At 39.5% G+C, this 21,895-nt stretch overlaps 1 protein-coding gene across 7 annotated transcripts in view; it reads right to left on the minus strand.

The window, feature by feature from the left end:
• The window catches only part of SOX6 (SRY-box transcription factor 6), a 501,080-nt gene that overhangs the window by 157,186 nt on the left and 321,999 nt on the right, over positions 1-21,895 (minus strand). For all 7 annotated transcript variants that reach the window (XM_039533636.1, XM_039533631.1, XM_039533632.1 and 4 more), the window contains 2 exons: positions 14,998-15,170; positions 11,225-11,293 (listed from right to left, as the gene is read on the minus strand). In XM_039533636.1, the coding sequence (XP_039389570.1) occupies positions 11,225-11,293; positions 14,998-15,170 (242 nt within the window). The remainder of the gene's footprint in view (positions 1-11,224; positions 11,294-14,997; positions 15,171-21,895) is intronic.

The raw sequence follows: 21,895 nt of genomic DNA on the forward strand, positions 1-21,895 counted from the left end.
AGTTTAAAGGGCTTCTGTCTTGTTGATATTGGATTCTCCATGACTGAGAACTCCACTACAGCAGATGAAACAAAGGGCCATGTGAGTGAAATATTATGATGGTGAAAAAAGATCCAGCAGTTAGGGCACTAAGCAGAGTTGGGAGACCCACGTTCAGTTCTGCCACAGATCCCCTGTGTGACCTTGTGCAAGTCACGTACTGTTTCTGTGCCTCATCTCTAAAATGGGGATAATAGCATTGCCTTACCTCTCAGGGGTGTTGTAAGGATAAATCCACTAAAATCTGTAAAGTACTTACATACTATGATAATGGGGTATCACAAATGAGGGCTAGATAGATCTTTCACATAAACATCAAATATCAGCAGAGGGTAAAGACAGTGCCCACTACAACTTTCCAGTGAGTCCTTCCATCTAAGGTGACTCTCAGCACTTCTTGGGGGAGCAAGGATGGGCTCCAAGCCCTCTCTCTCCAGAAAAATGTTTATTGTTTTGCTTTGCCTAGGGAGTCCCAGTCCGAGGACCAGGCCAATAGCTATCCATCACCCCATCAGTTTTATTATTACTTACCATGAGTCCTGAGCACACACATAGAGCAGCTGTGTTTTAGTCCACATACTTAATGTTTGTCCACCTGGTCTATATTTCAAAGCAAAACCATGTTCATCCACCTGGCTAAACTTTGGTCCACACAGTAAAAATGACCAACAGATTATTACATATTTTTTTAAAAAAGTTCTTTAACTAAAAAGTACATTTAACAAATGCGGTGGGACTGTGATGTGTCTCAGGATGGATTTCTCACTTCACTCTCAACTGTGAATTTCTTTGCTTTTATTATTTGGTGTTACAACTTTAATGTTTTCTTAACACACTGTCGTTTTGGGTGGGTGAATAAGATGAATTCAGCATTTCATAATGAACCATTGTATACTGTTTGCATCATTTGTTTTCCTTTATTGAATGATTACAAACTTCAATCTAACATTAATAAAATGTGTGGGAGTTACTGTATGTGAATTAAGCATGGTGATGTCAGTGCATCCCTTTGGAATTTAAAAGATATTTCACTGTGTTATATCATATGTCTCGCAGTATATCAATTTTTATTTGCCATCCCTCAAGTGTGGAATGCATACTATACAACTTCTTAAATTCTCAATATAGACATAATTTACACAATCTGTGCAAATGCCTGACTTACAGAAGATGGAATATACGAGATTTATATTAAAGACTAGTTTTTTTAAGCAAGCAAATCTCTTGCATACAACATGGTCAAATACCCAACTACATCATATAATTTCATTTTCTTTAAAAATCTGTAAAGCACAGGATGCAATACGGTGAACCTGCACTGAAAGGCCAGCTGCCTCTTACTTACACAACTACTTTAAAATATTCCTAGGTGATTTCCAGTGCAATGTTGTTTAACTTCTTCATAAAGATCACCTTTAGCAGGGACCAGTTTTTGCTAGTAATGGCATTGGTTGCTTAAGACCAAGACAAATGGCCATCCACTTCACTTTTACTTTTTTTTGGTTTAAATAGTCCAAACACTTACAGACTGTTACTTTTTTTCTTTCCAATTCTATCTTGTTCTCCATATGGGTGCATAATCCCCATGTGAATCCAGACAAGAATATACTTATTTTTTCTGTATTGTTGTGAAACCAAGTACCATCTTAACACACTTTTCTCCCCAAATTGATTTAATAATGCACTTGTATTCTTCAACTAATTTTCACAACTACTGCAAACACAGGCAAACAAATTTATCTTATAAAATAATTTTTATACATCATTAAGTATAACAACTAAAAACCACTTTGATCTCTTAGGTCAAAGTTTATGCCGTCTGGTGAATTCAACATTTTATTGTCAGATTTCAAAAAGTACTTTACAATTTATTTTCTAAATGCTTTTGGCCTTTTTATGTGGGGCTGCACTTCATCATTTTTCTTCTAAATACCTGCTTCTGAAGACAGAAACTTTGACCTCTGATATCATCACATTCCAGTGTTGCTTGTATACATGGATATCACCATAAATCAAGTTGTTTCTGTACTTTTATTAACTGTTTTCTTTTTCACTGAATCCTGGGCAGTATGCAGTGTAGAAAAAAAATATAATCCATACCCAAGTTGTTTTTCCCTGTTGGGGAAAACTCACAGAAAACTCCCTAGCAAGTAGAACTATTTGCAAAATAAAGGCCAACATCCTATGTAGTTTCTATGTCATAGTTATGGGATATGTTTTAATGCAAACCTAATGTAATTAATTGTACATTCTTCTGTATTATGGGTCCAATTCTGCAGTGAAAGTAATACTTGATATACAAGTAGTCAGATATTGGTTGGGCGAGTAAGGGTTACTAATGTAAATAAGGCTTTGCAGGATTGGGCCCTTTGGAAGGAAAGCAATTGCCCAAATTTTGCTCTCACTTACACACTTTAGTTTGTTTGTGCAGGTGCAACTGAGAGTGGAAGTTGACTTTCTGCGGTTAAGCAAACAGTTCCAATTATTCAGGATTATTTTGACATTAATTAGGGGGTTAGACTGTAGCTTTAACACCACAGCCTGGTGATTTGGAGATGCACTGCCCCAGGAGGAGCACTAGAGGTATTCAGAGAGGCACAGTGACTACTGGGGCTGCAAGCTGCACAAATGTGGGTGAAGTAAGTGGCTGGAGCACTGTGAAGGATGCTGGAAGTGGACCCTGAGCAGCAGCATGAGTGGGGTAGGTAATATTTGCTTGCTCCTCTGCATATTTTGGGGGGTTGCTCATAATCTGAGCCTAAACAAATAGGGCTCAAGCCTGCAGTCCTCACTTAAGCAAAGCACTGGCCCCACTGGTTTTGATGAGGTTGAGGATTTCAGCTCTAGGAACAGGCCTACAGGGTGGACTGAAAGAAGAAAAAGAAGTATTGCCCACGGGCAAGTCTGCAGTACAGCACTCATAAGAATGAAAGAAACAAGAGTGCTTGGACTGAGGAGTATAGATGGATGTGCGACGCCCCTCCCCAAATGCCACTGTTAATTTTAAAAAGGGAGCGTGAGGGGAGAGAGTGGGAGAAAGGGCAGCCACTATCACTTTCTGCACCACTTGAGCCTGAGGAACAATGACATTGACTGTAGATTTAGCTAATTTCCATACATCAGATCACGTTCAGCACCCGTGTGCCAAAGTCCTATTCTTCAAGTCTGTTGAAATATCACTTTCCGAAACATGTGTGCTAGCATTTGGCCAACATCACCACAAGATCATTTTATTAACTGGTAGCTCATTTCATAGACTGCTGCTCATGTTGCTAACATATGCTATTCTACCATTTACTGCTCTATAATTACAGAAGTGATATGAAAGAGATACACAAGACTTAATTTTTGCATGAAATACAATTTGTTTAGATCTAGGAAGGAGACACAAATCTATTTACTCAAAAATTCACAGAAAATTTAGAAAAGTATTAGGAAGATATCTTAACTTTTGAGGGGACAGTGTACAAAATAAACATGTATTCATGCTGAGTTTATTGATTAACTTGTGGCTAAATCCAGAAGCTCTTTATTCTAAGTCAGGGACAGTCTTGCCCCCACCTCTATGGGTATGTCTATGCTGCAGTTCAGACACCCAAATCCGTGGCAGGGCTGTTTCACTGCAGTGTAGACTTCCAGGCTCGGGCTGGCATCCGTGCTCCAGGATCATACAAGATGGGAGGGTCCCAGAGTCCAGCTCCAGTTTAAGGCTGGGAGTCTGCACTGCAGTGAAACAGCCCAGCACCCTGAGCCCACATCAGCCATGGATTTTTAACTGCAGTGTAGATATACCCTATGGGAACAGGAGGCCCCACATACAGAGCACCTAGCGAGTTTCTTCTGCACAGGTGATTGAAGGGCAAGAACCGAATTTTAGGAGACTGCATAGGAGTTGTGACCCTCTGACATGGAATCCAGCCCTGCTTGGACTTCCTTCATGCCATCATGCCAGGGTATTTGGGGAAAGGGATGTGAGGGGAGGATGGAGACTTAGCTGAAGTAACCATTATGGTGTGGATCACTCAGCCAATTAGGGCTTTGGAAGTTACTCCAGCCCTTAAGATGGAGCAGTAGCTGTGGCTCAGCTTCCACTCCACAGCCTGGGGGGAAGGGGGAAAGATTCCTTCCCTCTTCTCAACACTAATATCCCCAACGTCTAGTCAAAGTTACTTGGGCAGGTACCAAGAGTAAGATTTTGCACACAATGTAGGATTTGCCAGAGTAAATACTGAGCAAGGACTTCAGGACCTGGCTCTTGTTTATAGGGGAAAGGCCAATATTCAATAAGAAATGAAACATGAAATGTTTTGCTTTGCTTCGTAAATGTTCAACATATTTCTGTTTTTCTCTTTTTTCTTTGGCTCTGCCCCTCACATTGGACTAGTTTCCATCTTTGCTAACAAGACTGACAAGCTGGACAGAAGCAGTGAGGCTACACACACAGCAGAGTTCTGGAAATCTCAGTCTTTGATTAAATAATAAGGGTACAAATTACAGTAACATGTTGGCATTTACATCTTCCGTTTACAAATAGCCCATGTGAGCAACTGCATTGGAAGGAGGAGGTTAGTCTTAGTTTTGCAGCAATGCATTGGTACTGAACTGAATCAAAAGAAGCTAATGATGGTTTGGATTCAATTCATAAGCAAGTTGGAATTTAAAGGAAATGTATAATCTCTACTACAAATTAATAAGCTACTGCTACAGTTTATTGAGCCACCACAATAATTTAAATTTTGAACTGCAGTAATCGTCACTGTTTATAAATTACAGTAGTTTTACCTATTCTTTAATCCAGTAACTTGGTTATTAAAATGTTTGATGCAGGCTATAGTGCATCTATCATTACTTTTAAAAGTTAATTAGATTAGATAAAAGAAATAATTAGATTTGCATTTTTATCCTCGTTTGAAACTTCCAAAGAAGATCACAACAGCATGCCTGTGGGCAATTAAAAACAGCATTCAGCAGTGAAATAAAAGGGAAAAGAGGGTCTGTTTTTCCTAGCTAATTCATGATTGAAGATACAATTACAAAATATTTTAAGGGTTTGCTGAAGCTGGGGGCTATTCCTAGACTTCTAAGCTTTGTTTATAACCCTCATTTTCTTTCAAGGGAGTATCTGATCCATATACCATGCCAATAGAGGTATCAAGTTGCTTTCAATGGCTTTATTTGGCCCTGCTCAGAGCTTGCAGGAAGGGGATCAGTTTCATGATCGATGATTTAAAAAAAAAAAAAGGAATATTCCCTTGTTCCAGAATAGTAGCATGGTAACTGCTTTTTGCTTGCCAATGCTAAATACAGTTTACAAACAAAGAGAGACAATCTAAGACAGAGCAACTGGGGACCGACAACAGCTAGATTCCAGCTTTTGCCTTTTCAGCAAGCTTACTGCTAGGAGGTTTAACCCATCTCTGAAAGGCAATAAATGAAAGGTCCAGCTCTTAAAATTGGAGGTCAATTAGATACTTAATGATGAAGCATATCTTTAAATATATTTCTACTATTATTATCCTAGCAAAAAATTAATTAACCAGGTCATGCAGGCCATGAAGGCTAATGTGCAATGTAATTATTCCTGATCTTTAGACATGCACTTCACATAAAGAGATAGTCCTTATTCAGCTCACCAGGTACCTGAAATGTTAGTAGTTAATCATGGATAAGGAGAGAGATTTCTTGGATCAGCCTCTTAAGTTTTAAGTACGATTCAAATGATTCATATTCAAGAACAGTTTAAACAGTTGTCATTTTTATGTTACCATTCTTTTATTTGTTTACTATCATGGTAATCATGTTCACTCATTTTAACAGAAATAGACAATGCAAACTTGTTGATATTAAGATACACAGCATGAACATAGACATTAAAAAACTAGAACACAAGTACTATTAGAAATAATTTCTATGGTACAGTTAAAGCAGAATACTTATTAGGGCAGAAGAACCCAATTTTTCTATGCAAAGGACACTACATCTGATTCAAAACACTATATTGTAAGGGCACTGAGAAGGGAAAGGGATGGGAGCACTTACGACCAAATTTTCAAAAGTGCTCAGTTCCCATTGTGACACCTACTGCCAGATTCCCAGAAAAAGTTCCGCGTCCATTGTACTGCGCCCAGATGTAGAAGCTGAGCTCTTTCCAAAAATTGTGGCCTACATTTAGCATTCATTCCAACGATAGCTGCACAAGTCTGAAGTGACTCAGCAAAGGGCCTGGTTCCTTAAGTCCTCTACACCCGTATCTTCCACGGATCTTCCAATGGATCTTCTGCATGCAGAATGCTTGAGGAATTGGGCTCAGTCTCTTCCTCCTCCAGCAGAGCATGGACAGACACTCAGCAGACCCGATCCTGCAAGGAATTGACTGTCTCCAACAAGTTTCTGAATTCACTTGGAGTTGAGGGCATCCAGCACCTTGCACAGTTGGGCCCATTATACAGAGTCAGACTTCAGCATTTCCATCCTGTGAATTCTCCCTTCTGTTTATGATGCATTAATGAAGTCTTTCCTTAAATGGATTTTTCCCATATCCCCTAAGATGAGTTTTCCCAGCATAGCATATATTAATATCTCCCCACCCTACCCTGCCCTGGAGCAGCCTAGTTTTTTCCTACTGCTTTAAGATTTTGTACATTTTAGATCAGAAATGAATTTGGCTCAAAGAACATAAAACAGCTCAGAACCTGATCCTGCAGCCTTTGCTTGCCCTGAAGTCTTTCCTCATCTGTAAGTCCATGGAAATCAATGGGAGACTTGCCTGCCTTGGGCGGTGGGATAAAGGATCATAACTGGGAACACTAGCTCTTCTAATTCTGAACTTCTCCTGTTGAAGGATGTTTATTGTCCACACAGAGAGGGAAGCAAGCTTCAGGGGGTATGAGTAATTGGGCTGGGGAGTAATAAAATATTGCACTTATTTGGAGCCTTTCATCACAGGATCTCAAAGCCCTTTATAGAAGTGGACAAAGAAGGGGAACCTCTCATGCTTTAACTACTAGACAAAACTACCTCCCCAAAATCCACCCCCAGAATCCTGAACTGACTGTGAACAAATACATAAATATATGAGCTCATCACTCCTAAGATGACTATACTGGTTTTGCCTGCAATACCTGATATGTTTCTTGTTGACATGCTGTTGACAAAGCTGCACAATATATGATAATCAGGTATGGAGTGTGAAAATGGTCCTTGAAACGGATAAATGAAATAAGATGTTTGAAGTAATGGCAATTTAGGAGGGAAATAAGTGATTGTTTTAATGGATTCTTTTCACTTTTACTTATTGTTGACTGAAGTATAGTGAACCTCTTTGATTATTTCTAATTGTTCAAAGGATTACATAAATTGTATTCCTTAAATTGTCAAAATTATTGTTTGGAGACTATATGCCACAGACCTTAGAAGATTAGAGAGGTACACAGTGCATCTCATGTGATAAAAATATTCCATCCACAATCACTTGCCCCGGAATACTGCAGTAGAGAACATACTGAACTGATTTCCAAGTAGTTGGGCCATGGACAGACCTGTGCCCAGATGAAATTGACACCTACAATATTCACATTTCATAATCTCTTATAAAGGGGAGGACAATTATTATTTCACACCAGACATAGCCATATGAAGCATCACATCCTTCAGCCTATCCTTGGCCCAGCAACATATCACCCATTGCCAACAGTACATTTTCAGGTACAAGAAATGTAGACACCTAGTCTTAACAGTCTCAATCAACTAAATAGCAAGGAGATTCTCCCCATCCCCAAACCTACAATGAGCTGTAAAGGAGGCAACTAAGGCAATCAACTTCTATCACAAGGAATGCCTGAGTAACAAATCTGCAACAAAATAAGCAAGAACAAATAAACAAGGAAGAACCACTTGGCTGATGGCAACTGTGGATTATGTAGGCTAAACATCAGCTAAAATAGGAGATTTCCTCCATAAACCTAACAACTAGCATTCCTAGCAGCCCTCCTGAGAGACCACATGCATGTTTGATATGTCACATCCCCCACAACCCTAATAACTGACAGGAGGAGTCTTACAGGATGTTCCAGAGGAAGGCAAGAAGCCCACTGTGAGCCTGGCCATTGAGATATGGAGGAAACATTCTTTCCCTGCCTCAGACACATTGATTAGATTCCATCCTATGCATATGAGCAAAAATCACTCTACAAATATTTCACATGCAATAGAACCCAAACCACTATACAAACATGGAGTAAGAACACCCTATATCGGCCCAGCCTCCACATCTAATTGATCAATGAATATGGGGAAGGTCAAGTGGGAAAAGACTTAGCAGTCACTGAGGGACAAAGAATAGCCATTTGCTCCCACTAAAAGTCCTGTTACGCATCTTCATGTGGAGAGATGCACAAGGATTCAGACAATTACCAAGGATCCTATAAAGGAGAAAAAATGGAGGTGGAGGAGAGAAAGAAGCTGCACATCACTCCCAGTGCATTGTCAACTCAGGTCAATGAAAGAGGAAACCTTTCCCAAATCCAATGGAAGACACTACACCACTGGCAGAACAACAGCAGCCATAAAATTTCTGCTGATGGATTCCTGCTATCATGGCATCATGTATATAGGTTATAAGAAAGACGGTAAGGTAGAGATCCTTATTATTTTATTACCACAAGGCAGCCTTAGAATTCACCTTTGAAAAATCATTGATGCAATCAGAATCAGAATTAATCCCAATGCAAGAAGAAATGAGACTGGGCACAAAAATAAAGCTATTCCAGAGCTATTCTCACTGTGTGAAAATTGCAGTCAGTTTGTTATTGGCCATGCTGCAAGCAAGTTAAGATTTCACAATGAGTCTCAGGGAAATCTGTCGATTTTCAATTCCGATAATGAAGGTACACACAGCACCCAAATATTATTTGTTTTATATCGATATATTCTTGCAAACAGAGTTAGCATTTTCTCATTAAAGAAACCAGTGTATATGGGAACTTCCACCTTTTCTACCCCAAAAGGGCCTATACATTACATGAAATTTACAAATTTAGTTTCACAGCCTCTTCTTTGTGTGTAGGGGGGGTTATTTGTTTGTTTGTTTTTTCTTGTTCACCAAAAACTGACAAGTGCAAAAAGAAAATTGTTTCTGAAAATATGCCAAGAATTGTACCCATAACCCATTGCATTAGCAGACAAATTATATGTGGACATAAGCACTATAGACTAGGGTATGAAAATCCACCTAAAACTAAAATACATTTGGTTCTTGCCCTACTTTGACCTTTCGGAGGTCCCTGGCAGGTTAGCGAGGATTCCTATGGCATTCTACTGATTGGTGATTTACCCACAATACTGTTCAGCTGGAATCACTTGGGAATGCGAGAGAGCCAGATAGTAGTATCCGGAAGGTTTCCAAAAATCTCAGAGAAGAGTTAATTTTTTTTGGACTGGGAATATGAAGGAAGATTCTTCCCATTGAAGCCAACCATGTTCTGCCAGATAGATAGAAAAACTGACTTTTGCTACACCACCACATTTTCCCATGTCTGTGTATCCCACTTTTCAACAGAAGTAAAAAACTCTTGCATAGCTCTTTCATGAATTCTGAGGATAGCCAAAGGTGACTGAGGAGAATATGCTGTGGGATGGTGGGGAGTGACCAGGGCAGTGCAATACCCTATGCCAAAGATGATTCCCCCATTCCAGTGCTTTAAAGGCTCCAACTGTCATAATTTGACTCTTTCTGTGCCAACAAATTCTACTGATACATACACTTTTAATTAGGAGTAAGTGTTTGTATGCATTCAAGAGATTCCTTGAATGGTCTCAAACTGATGCTTAATATGTTAAACCCCATTCACCTTAAAAAATGCCAGGACCTATTTTTCCTGAAGTAACATGATTCTCTGGTCTCTTTTACATTTTTTAAACCATTTAAGTTATGCTTTACTTTTAGCTCTTCTGCCAATTCAAGATGTTTTTTATGTATAAACTAATGAATGGTTTTCTAAAACTAATGTTACCTGTTCTTCAAGACAGGGGTAGAGAGGAATATGTAATATTTATTTGCCTCAAGTATTTTTATGCTCTCCTTCTCCAAAGCACAACTAATAGAGTGACACACAGTCTTCTTTTCAAAACTACATTCAGTCAAGAAAACAATGAGGACAAAGTTCTGCACTTCTGTTGTGCCTTTCATCCCACGGTGTCAGCGTACTTGACAAATGTAAATTAAACCAATTAAAGTCCAAACAAAATAACATTGTGATATTTGCAAAGGGATATGCAAACATATTGGGGTGAGGATGAGGAAAGGAATAAGTGCACCTTCTGCCTACAGAGACTGCTAGATAGTAGGGACAGAGGCAGGTGGCTCTCACTGGTGCATCTGGCTACACAACATAAACAACAATACAGCAGGTGACCAGCCACACAATAGCTTGTCAACAGCCATGATGCAAATTTAAATAGAAGAATAGGCCAAAGGAAGGCTTCTGAGCAGAACGGGGAAGAGGGGAGGATGACACAGTGGGGAAATCCACACACCAACACCACCTGCAAATAAAGTTTGACTGTCCACCTCTATAGACACTCGAGAATCTACTTGTACATGATCAAGCTAGAGACTGTGGGTTCCACTCAGCTACAAGGTTGCCTATGGAGTGCACCAAAAGGCATTGTGGGTCATGGTGCACCAGCACGCATTTGGATATTAGGCAAGATATCAGAGCCTGGATACCTAGTTTTGTCTCAATAGGTTTGGGGAATGCTGGCATTTCAAAGGCTATCTTCCTGCTCTGTAGCTGTTTGCTTTGGTTAATGAAGTTTCAGATGTTTTCTATGGACTGTTTTCCATAATAATCTTCTCCTTATAAAGCCAATTCTCTCTTTGTACAATAAAGTAATCTATAAACAATAACTGAATCTCTGTTTCTCCTTCATGGTGTGTAAATCAAAATGATTGCAGATTCTAGAGTTAAATGGCAAGATTTAAGAAATAATTCACAACTTTCAAAAAACCTGCTTATTAACCAAAAGCAGTTTCCATCAAAATATTGTTGACAATTATTTTCAAAGGCACAGAGACCCTCTTTGTGGGGGTTTATGCGTAAAGCATGTGGTTGTTTTATCTTAAATCCTTCCCTCTCTGTAAATGGAATTTAAGCATAATCAGAAGAGACCAATAAAACACACTGACCTGAATTTGCTGCTGCAGTAGATTAATTTTGTGCTGCTGTTGCAAAAGTTGCTGTTGTTGTCTTGCAATCTATTAGAAATAAATTTTTCATTAAATTAAAATAGTAATGTCCAAACTTCAATCTTATTGAGTGAAAACAACCTCTGAGTTATTCTTCATGATCATTTCAAACAGGTTTTTTTTTTGATTGAGCACCATTTGTTAAGAGATACCAAAACACTGCAAGGAACATTAGTGAATGATATTTTTTGAGGTACCTGTATAAATAATAGAAACATTTCAAACTTAAATGTAACATCAGACCATAACTATGTTACGTAAAACTTATGTTCTAATACTAAACACTTAGGCCTCAACTCAGCAAAGCACATAAGCATGTCCTTAACCTTATACAGGTGTGTGATTCCATCCCTATCCACAGAGCTTAAGGTTAAGGACATGCTTCATTGCTTTGTTGAACTGGGGCTGTATGCAGTGCTTCAAAATACAGCATAAAAGGGCAAGCGTCTGCCAGTCTTATTCACTTTGAGTGGTACCTTATTCCCTAGTAGGTCCCACTGCCTTAAGTGGAACTGCTCAGTGAGAAAGGTGCTACCCAATGTGTAAAAGTGGCAGAATCTGGGGCTAAATAATTAATTCTCAGAAGAACTCTGTGAAATATGTGAATATTATTGTTCTCCTTTTATCAACTGGGCAAGTGAAGGTGACAGGTTAGGGGTCTGAGGCTCCTTTTCCTTTACATGGATTGAGAGAAGCAAGTTCATATAGCAATGGGACAGAGTGCAGAGAGGCTTGTGCAGATTGACGGGAGCCATCCCAAGATCTCTTAGGGCAGAAGGAGATGGCCCGATCATCTCGGCTGAAGATGTATTTTTGAGCAGAAATCTGTGCAGCAGGTAATGCAGACCAGCATTAACTGTCCCATTGTTACATTCACTTCCCATAATGCTGCCGCGGAGAAGCCAGGAGGAGCTGGGTGAGCTACTGGGACTGCTGTCTTGGAGGGATAACTGCTCAGAAGATCTGATCAGGGATTGAATCTATGTTGCCCAGGAAACCCAGCCTCAGCAATCCTGGTGACTTCTCTTTCTGCTAGGACACCATCCTCCCATTCCTGAGGGTCTGAGTCTCACCCTGTGACTAATTTCTCAAGTATCATTTCCCCTCCTATACATATTCCTTGGGAAGGGGGATGATCAGGCTTTTTCTGAGTTACCTCTGCAAGAGTCAGTACCACATATAAAGTCTGAGGTACTCAGGAGTACCTAGTTCCCAGTGTGTGGGAAGAACACTGCTCTCTCTCGTTCTTCCCTCCTCCCCCGATATAGTACATGATTCCTCACATGCATATATTTCAATGTTGGGAAAGCTAAGAAAATGGGCAGTAGAGATATTTTGATTAAAAAATACAGTAAATGCTGTGAGGGTGATTTTGAAACACGATTGCATTTTCAACTAACTTTAGTGCAAAGTATTCAGATCAATTGCGTAATATGCAAACAAAAATGCGGTATCTTTATGCACATTAGGAGAAGGCAATAGTATAGCACAAAATGATCAGTTTTAGGTTTCTTTTTCTTTTGAAATTGCAGGATATGAAAAAATATGCATTTATTTCATTGCTACAGGAAAAAATCATCCCACCCTGCCTTCCCCCCATTCTCTGCGGATCAGGCTTCTGCCCTGCAGCGGGGTGGTGGGGTTAGGAGCTTCTGCCCAGCAGGCAGGTTTGCTGGAACAATTTTTATAGTGGGGGTTCTGAGAGCCATTGAACCAAACTGTAAACCCTGTGTATAATGGAAACCACTTCAAGCCAGGGGGTGCGACAGCTCCCCCAGCACCCCTAGTTCCAGCACCTGTGCCAGCAGGGAGGGGGGCCTTGGGGCTTCAGCCTTGCCGGGACTAGGGGCTTCAGTGGGAGCAGGGCTGAAGCCCCAAGCCCCCCCCAACCTCACGGGCCTGAAGCCCCGAGATCCCCCCAGCCCCACTGCAGGACTGAAGCCCCAAGCCCTGGCAGGCGCACCCTGGTTCTTGAACTTCTGAAGATTGTTGTATGCAGCTCAGAGGGTCAGTAAGTTTGGCCACCCCTGTAATATAGGGACAGCTGCCAGGATCTCAGAGTGCCTGGTTATTGTTATAATTATGATCACCAGTACTGCCTATGCTTAGAGGGGCAATTGCAGCTGATCCTCTTTAGTGAGACAGTTCACACATCCATATGAATGCTTAAGTACTGTTATTTTAATTAATGATGGAAGCATGATGCCATTTCACCTTAAAGTTGTATTACATCTTACTTGATGCATGTTCGCAAGTGGACCTTTCAAGATTCAATCCACAGTGGTACTCAAATCAGCTCAAGCAAACGTCCACTGCCCCCACCACCCCCAAATCAGATTCAGAATGAAAATCGTACACAGTGATTTCTTTCTGACTGTTACACAGCTACTGCATCCGATGTTTTGAACCATTCTGAATTGCTGGCGATCTGGCCACTCCTCTGCATCCTAAGTTAGTCAGGGCAGTGTTGAGGGCTTTGTTTAGCATGTGCATGCGGAGGGGCTAATTTGCTCGAGTTCAGATTGCTGGTGTACAGATCGCTGCATCTCTAAGTACAATACAGTAGCATTTGAATATTCATTTCCTGATGGAAACCAACAAAACTCCACTATGCATCTAATATTGATGGTTCCTCCTAAATGGTATACTGCTGTAATGGAAAATGCATAGAAAACACGACAGTGCAATTATCCTAACATAGGCTAGATGTATAGGCTCGACACAGTGAAGTATGATACATAAGCACCATGTGGCTCAAATTCTGAATTTTATTTGCCAATCGGTTGAGCTACATGCTCGCTTCATTGAGCATGACAACCTAGTTTTAAGTGTCATTTAATTTTCATTTTGAAATATAATTACAAAGTGTTCACTGTAAGATATCACTCGTCTGCAAATGTGTCAAGATTAATTTGTGCTAGCTTATTCACAAGTGTCAATAGTTAATTACTGTGTCATCTCTGGATGGCTAAATGACATTCTAACTTCTGATTTTTTACAGTGTTCCTTTATGTTATTTTCCATTAAGAGATGAGTCCATATTCCTACATGTGGGCAAATATTCAAGCACATAAAATACCAGACGTCACAACTCATTAAAATCAACAGAGCATATATTGCGCTATATAACCTATAAAATACATTTAACTGAAAAGATAATTCTAGTAATAATGTCAGATTCCTAAAAATTGCACATTAATTTGGATCTGTCTGACCTAATGCCTAGGGGATTAGTATATGGGATCATTGTTAGATTTTTATACTACAAGACAAGGACAGCTCTTTTGAACAACTGTGTTTCTTAAAGATATTATTTGCCTTTTCTCTGTAGACATTCTGGTCTCTCAATTATGTACTTGTTTCTTTGATTGTTTAGTTGTCAGAGAGAGAATTAAAAAATTATGATAGCGTGGCTCACTGATAACTTGCTATCCTTCATCACATGAGTAGCAAGAAATCAAAATCTATCTACTGAGGTTAACTGTAGGAAAGAAATGCTTTGAAATTCCAAATAGCCCTGTTCCTCAGTCTCCTATCATATTTTTCCCTTTATGAAAATAAAAAAAGCAATTCGTTATTTCTATTGGTTACAAAGGAAGATAAGCTCTTTTAATAAAACTGATGAAAGGAAACACCAAGCAGAACAATGTTTATTATGAGTTTTTAACGTTCTGAAAGAAACATTTTCACAGATTTCTTTCTTGGAGCCTCACCTGTTCTTGCTGTTGGCGAGCAAGGTCCATTTGCTGCCGTTGTTTTTCAATTTGTGAGGCTGCCAGCTTTTTCTGTTCATCATGGGCAGCCAGGAGCTGCTCCCGTAAACTGATCAGCTGGGTGATCATGGTAGAGAGCTGTCGCTCTTTTTCTGCCAGGCTTTCTGGTGTACCTAAATGAGGAGGAAAGATACATTGTGAATATCAGGTAGACAACAGTTATTGAACAATATTCACAAAGAAATTGGGTTAAGTACCAAAGTGCTTTTTCCAAGTGTCAGCTTGAACATATATTTTACTAAAAATTCTATAAAAGATCCCAGCATGCAGCCTTGCTATGTTCCAAGCAGTAGGGGACGTTACAATGATTGTGAAGCGGAAGCGCGATTGAGAGCAACTATTTCTTTTTTGTGACAAGAGTAATTAATTATGTACTCTGCAATATCAAATCTCTCTTTCCCTTCCATCTAAACCTTCCCAGTGTAATAACTACTTCATGTACTACCAAATTCACATTTTGATTAACATAATTTTCCCTCAGTTGTACATTCTGAAAAAAACAAAATAAGCAACAAGATTCTGTTTAATAAGGACAGCAGTTTAATGCTTTGTGGGTCATTTATTTAAGACGATTTCCATCCATAGATAGCATGCTGTAGGAACACTACAGCATGTGGGTCATTTAGGTCATTTACTGTCATTTAGAAATCATGGCAAAGGTAAACCTTCGTTATGGAACAAGTATACAAGGCAAGCTACACTTGTAGCCATTGAGAAATGGCTCAACCTGAGAAAATACTTTAAAAAATTCTCATTTAACTTTCAAAGTTTACTGTGTAGAGCATGTTTAATTAACATGACACTATGGTACATCTAATCTTTACGCTAATGGTGCTTAGCAGTCTGTTTATGGGTAAACTGCATGGTTCTCCTAGTAAAGAATTCACGAGCCTTGTGTGAATTAAGCCAAAAAATATGCTAAATATGAACATTTTACTTTGGCACAAGTAATAATCTCAACCTACTGTACTTGAATCACACAGGTTTCTTTCCCATGTGAGCATCTCAGATCCAGAGTACTATAATGGACAAGTGCAGTGAGAGCATAGTACAGTGAAGGGACATTGGGAAGCAGAACTGCTATCTTCTCCTGGGAAGAAAGCTCCAACTGGATTTGAAGAAAGTGAGTCTTGCCAGGCCCGCAGAATAACCAAGAGGTGGGGAGCAGGCCAACCAGCTCAAGATTCAGGTGAGCCTGCTGGATGCCCCAGAGACATATGACGTCAGATGAGGGGGTTAAGGCGATCCCTCCCTCCCACTGACTCACAGAAGGCAGCTTCAGGTAAAGAGGAGCCTTAGGACTTTTTGAGGAAGGAGAAGAGAATTGTGGGGAAGTGGATCAAGTAAGGAGTAGAAAAGCTGGCATCAGAGTTCTGACTCCACCTTCCTCCCTAGAGGGAGGGGCGGCGCTAGACATTTTGCCACCTCAAGCACGGCGGCATGCCGCAGGGGGCGCTCTGCCGGTGGCTGGTCCCACGGACCAGTGGACCCTCCGCAGGTATGCCGCCAAAGACTCCCTGCCTGCCGCCCTCCCGGGGCATGCTGCCCCAGGCACGCGCTTGGCGTGCTGGGGCCTGGAGCCGCTCCTGCCTAGAGGAGGATGGAAGTCTTCCAGGCAAGAAGAGGCTGCCAGGTTTCAGTAGCTGCTTCTTCTCCAAGGATGGGGAAACAAACAGGATTCTATGCAGCAGGTCTGAGACTCCCAGAGACTCAACTACTTACACTACATTATTTTTGGATTAATATTATTTTTAAAAGTGTAGAGGGCTTTACATTCAAAACTGATCACCAGCGGTGCTCAGCTGCCACACTGATGAGCACAGGATAAAAATCTGAAGAGGCCAAGATTAGTGAAAGGATTTCAGAAATCTTCAGTCTGTATTTACTGCATGTTTTGTGTTTTCTCTTGTAAATATTAAGTACATCCACTTGGAAGAAATATTGTTTAGCTTTTGTTTATTCTGAAATGCTACTGTAGAAATAGTATTGTAAGGATTTTTCAAAAGACAGGTTGAAAATGTAACATGATTTTCATTTAAAGTGTTCCAAAAATGTGACCTACATCTGTTTATTTGGCTGGAAAGAGAACACAATTACTGCATGGATTAAATCAATCTTGCTCAGCAGCCCCAAACTTCAGGGTAAAAAGATAACTGTTCTGAAGTGCATTTCTTAATTTCAATTAATGTTTATATTTTAAAAGAAAAAAGCGCAAGGGCACTCTATTGTTTAATCCAATTTCTTGTGAAACTCCAGAGGGCTCGTGTGAAATTAAAATAGTGCATCAATGCCCCAAAAGAGAATCTGGGTAAAAATGTTTGAAGTGTCTAAGTGACTTAGAAGGCTAAATACTATTTTCAAATGTGATGTAGGCACATAGGAGCCTAAGTTTCACTGAAAGTCAGAGGGACTTAGGCTCCTAAATAGAGCTGGACAAAATGTTTCAACCCAAACTTTGTTTTCTGCTAAAAAATGCAGATTCAGATTGATCAAAACATTTTGGGAGTTTGTGTGATTTCAGTAAATAGAGGAGGGGGTAAGAAATGTCAAAACAGTTCTTTCTGACAGTTCCAATATGAAAAGTTATGATTTTTCAGGCTAGATTCACAAGGGAATTTAGGCACCACTGGCATTCACAAAACTGAGAATGACGTGTCATCCCCGCCATTATACCGCATTGGCTAGAGTACTTGCCTGGGAGATCAAAGCCCTGAGGTTCAAGTCCCTGTTCCAGACCCAAGAGTTAAACCCCTACAGCAAGGATTTGAACTCAGGTCTCCCTCTTCTCAGATGAGTGGCCTAACCAACTCCTCTGTGACTAAGTCACTTTTGAAAATTTTACACTGTGGCTTCAAAGTGATTTAGGTGCTTTTGAAATTTTTACCCCCTAGTTAAATTACAATTAATAGACAACCACCTCAAAAATGCACTCAGCACTGCCAAGGGGAAACCCACTTACCTGCCCTCCATAGCCACCAGTGATCTACTCCTCTACTTAATCTAGAAAGCCAATGGGAAGCAACCTGCTGACTAAGATGATACTCGGACCCATTCACTGACACCTTGGGAAACCATAGCTTGAGACTTCCACATCTGTGAAGCAGCTTCTGAATTGAAATTCTGAGCCTTGATCTTAGTGTCATCAAATATTTTACACACCCAAGGCAGGCATTACTCTTCCATTTTGTTACCATATTATTCTGCATGCTTTGTATTTATAAAACCAGAACGCAAAATGCTTGCTAAAGCCGTGACATTTGCCTATTCCGTTATACTGAGCTGGGATGCTTGATATAGGTATGATAGAACACCAGCATCTAAGATATCTCCTTTTCCATTATTTTAATTCCATACAGTGGCAAGCTGAAGTTACAATTTCCCATTCAGGAAACATCAGGGGTAATTGTTTAAGAAGAAAACCACATCTAAAATAATTAACCCCATTAAAGTATTGCCCCCCCCCAACAATTATTAATCCTTATTCTGTCCCATGCAACTCATGTCCACAAATGAGATAGGACTGGAATAATGAGAAGCCTATGAAATTGTGTCACAACCTAGCAGAACACTACTCATGGCAAGAAAGAATAAAAGATGCCTGAATGTTGGGGGAGGGGGAGAATAATGGCATAATTTAATTTTGGAGTGGAAAATCCTATCCATTATTTTACAGTTTAAATACTAATAAAAAACAACTTGCTAAGAATGCAGACCAGATTGAGCTGATCTAGCTGGGCCAACAGAGGTCATCAGTAGTTGTGTACCATCATCATCTGTTTCACATCCACTTACTGCAGCAAGCTACAAGATCCCTAAAATCATTACCAGTAAATAAACTCCTCTGCTGACTAATACATATATAGCTATCTGTACAATGCATTTGCCATGAAGACAGATAAAACAAAAAACTTCATATAAAAGATATCAACATACAGTAAATATGCCTGCTTTCATAAAATACTATATATTACACATGTAGCTTTCTCTCTCTGCTCTAAACTGTATCTATTCTCTAACTCCAAAGACAGTGCTGCATTTTTTTCCATGGGGCTTTCTTTATCCCCCAAACACATCTGTCTTGAGTTTCGCTAAGATTTGTCAGGTGGATCAGTGCTCCCCAGGGCCTGCTCCATCTGAAGTATTTTAATTTGACTAAACACCTGATTTATTTTATCTCTCCGATGAGAAAGGCAGTTTGTCTTAATAGAGTCTGTCAGCCCACAGTCCCATTCACAGCAATTTACAGGCAGCCAGGGACGCTGGAAGAGAAGAGTGCTGTGATTCTGTATTTTATCCTCCTCCAGAAAGCACCTAAAAGCAGCTATTCACTGCTACTGCATGTGGCATTTTAGAACTGAATTAGCTTTTTATTCAAGTAACTACACTTGTTGTGAATAGCTTATCTGTAAAATTGCTACATTCACTACTGATTTTATTAACCTTTGGCTCTATCACAAAATGGTCTTCAGTTAAGAAAGACCTTTAAAATTGACACATTTTTCTTATGGGCCTTTATTTCAGTGACTTCAGATTTACTGAATTTGATCCATTGATTCCTTTACCGGTTGTATTTAAAATGTTGAGGCTCAATGGGAAGTCACCAGTATTTAAGGAAATTGTTTTTAAAAGTAAACATAACGGCAATTTTCCTTATCAAAAGTTTAGAACAATAATGTATTCTTCATTGTAGACATTACAGTACCTAGCCTTCCTTGGTGTCTATAATCTTAATAAGCTAAATAAATAATCATAATTGTTCCATCAATTCAATTCTCCATTGTGTTCATTGATTTAACAGTGAATCTTGCATTGCTTTAAGTGTACATTGAGGTAAAGCGATCAAATTGAACAGAACCAACACATCAAAGGAAAATTTGAGGAATTTTGGTCATAGGTCAATCTAACAGAGAGTAATAAAATAAAACAGCTATAAATCCACTCCAAAAGAGACCAACTAAATTTTACTTGTCAGCTAAGATTGCACTTACAATGTATTCCCCTTGTGGCAAAGTCCTGTCTTTTAAAATTGTTTATAAAGCTCCATATGCATTTCTGGTGCTATAAAAAAATTATCCTTTCCCACATCTTACATTCAAATTCCTTACTAAAATGTGCATAATGATATGGTGCACTTCCATCGGGGAAGTGGGACTCAGGAGACCTGGCCTGCTGGATGACCTTGGGCAAGTCATTTCATCTTCATGTACCTCAGTTTCTCCATCTGTAAAAGGTGGATAATAATACCATCTTCCTTTGTATACTTGAAGAGGTATACATGAAAGGTGCTGTATAACAGCTAAATATTATTAATTAATTATTATTATTATTATTATCTGTCCAGATTTCTTAAAAAATGTTTGGAAAGTGATTAAAGACCTCATGTCCCAAAACTGTAGATACAGAGTTTATTATTTTGCAGTTTGTGAAGAGAAATTTGCTCCACTCTTTTTCCAGCACTTCTCCCACCCCTATCATTTATCAGTCTATTTACTGGTGTATCTGGATGTCAGTGACTTACAAGATGGCATTCCAGTCTAGATTCTAGAGGCACAATGGCATGGTGATAGCTGTGGGGAACAGTAAAAATAAACAGGAACAAGAAACAAAAGATTTTCAGAGCTACTGAATTTAATTTCAAACTCTGTTCTTTTGTACTCAGCAACAGAAAAAGGATGGCACCATTAAAAATTATATTTTGTACCAACCCAAGCCAAGCCAATAAGAAACACAGACTAACAAACAGGCCTAGTAATTAAAATACAAAGCCCACTGAAGTGGGACTTTTTCCATTGACATCAATAGGCTTCAGATCTGGCCCTAACAGCAGGAGACTAGCAGGCTGGAATCAAAGCTTCTAATTCTCACCCTGACACTAAATCACTGAGAGTTCTTGAACAAGTCTGCCTCGGTTTCCCCAACCTGTAAAATGGGTAAATTAGCACAACAAAGTAGTTTTGTTCAATCTACAAAGTGCTTTGAGATGTTTGGATCAAAGTCTCTACGCAGCTGCAAAGTATTATCATTTCTCTTGAATTCCATGATTAACATAGAGCCTTATAAATATCATTCTCTTTCACTCTCTGCATCTTAAACTTTTGTCTGATGCATCTAAATAAAACATGAAAGCTGAATTACAATTGCTTATGCCCCCTCTGTTTGGCATTTTAAATAACCAGACAGTGTATTTTAATAAGATCAACAGAAGGCAAGACAAGAAAGAAGAGTGGACTTTGCCAGCAGCTACAGAAAGACTTAAAAACACTTAACTGCAGTTCCAAAGTATCATCAACTGAAGCAATTCAACCAACAATCAAAAATGATTTTGAATCAAATTAAGCAATTTCCACATTTGAAAAAAGGATGTCTTTATGAACCAATTCCCCTGGAAGTTCTAATTTTTTTTTAATGGACATTGTTTGAGGAGGAAAAAAACAAAAACACAGTGCCAGACATAAAGGAAAGTATATTCAATCTGAGCTGCCGGAAATAACCTGGTTAAACCATTCTGTCTAACACCACAGTCTGCAGCACACATCAGATAGGCTGTGATGTCTCTACTTCACAGGCTCTGTCCAGCATTTAGCATTTACTCTTTTTTGATTGGGTCACCTTTTAAATGCCACAAAATAGGGCAGCAGAAGTCAACAAAAATAAACAGGGGAAACAGAAGAAAGTAACAATCTAATGGAAAGGCTTCTGAGATAAAAGTCAGTTTGTGGTGGCTGCCTGACGAAGAAGCCCCCTTCCCAGCACTAGCATCTAATTTGAGTTCTAACTCCAACAGCAGTTTAAAAAGCTTTCCGCTCTAAAGGGCCACAAGTGCATCATAAAGATAAAA

Source organism: Mauremys reevesii, linkage group 4 (assembly GCF_016161935.1).
Source record: "Mauremys reevesii isolate NIE-2019 linkage group 4, ASM1616193v1, whole genome shotgun sequence".
Lineage (NCBI taxonomy): Eukaryota > Metazoa > Chordata > Testudines > Geoemydidae > Mauremys > Mauremys reevesii.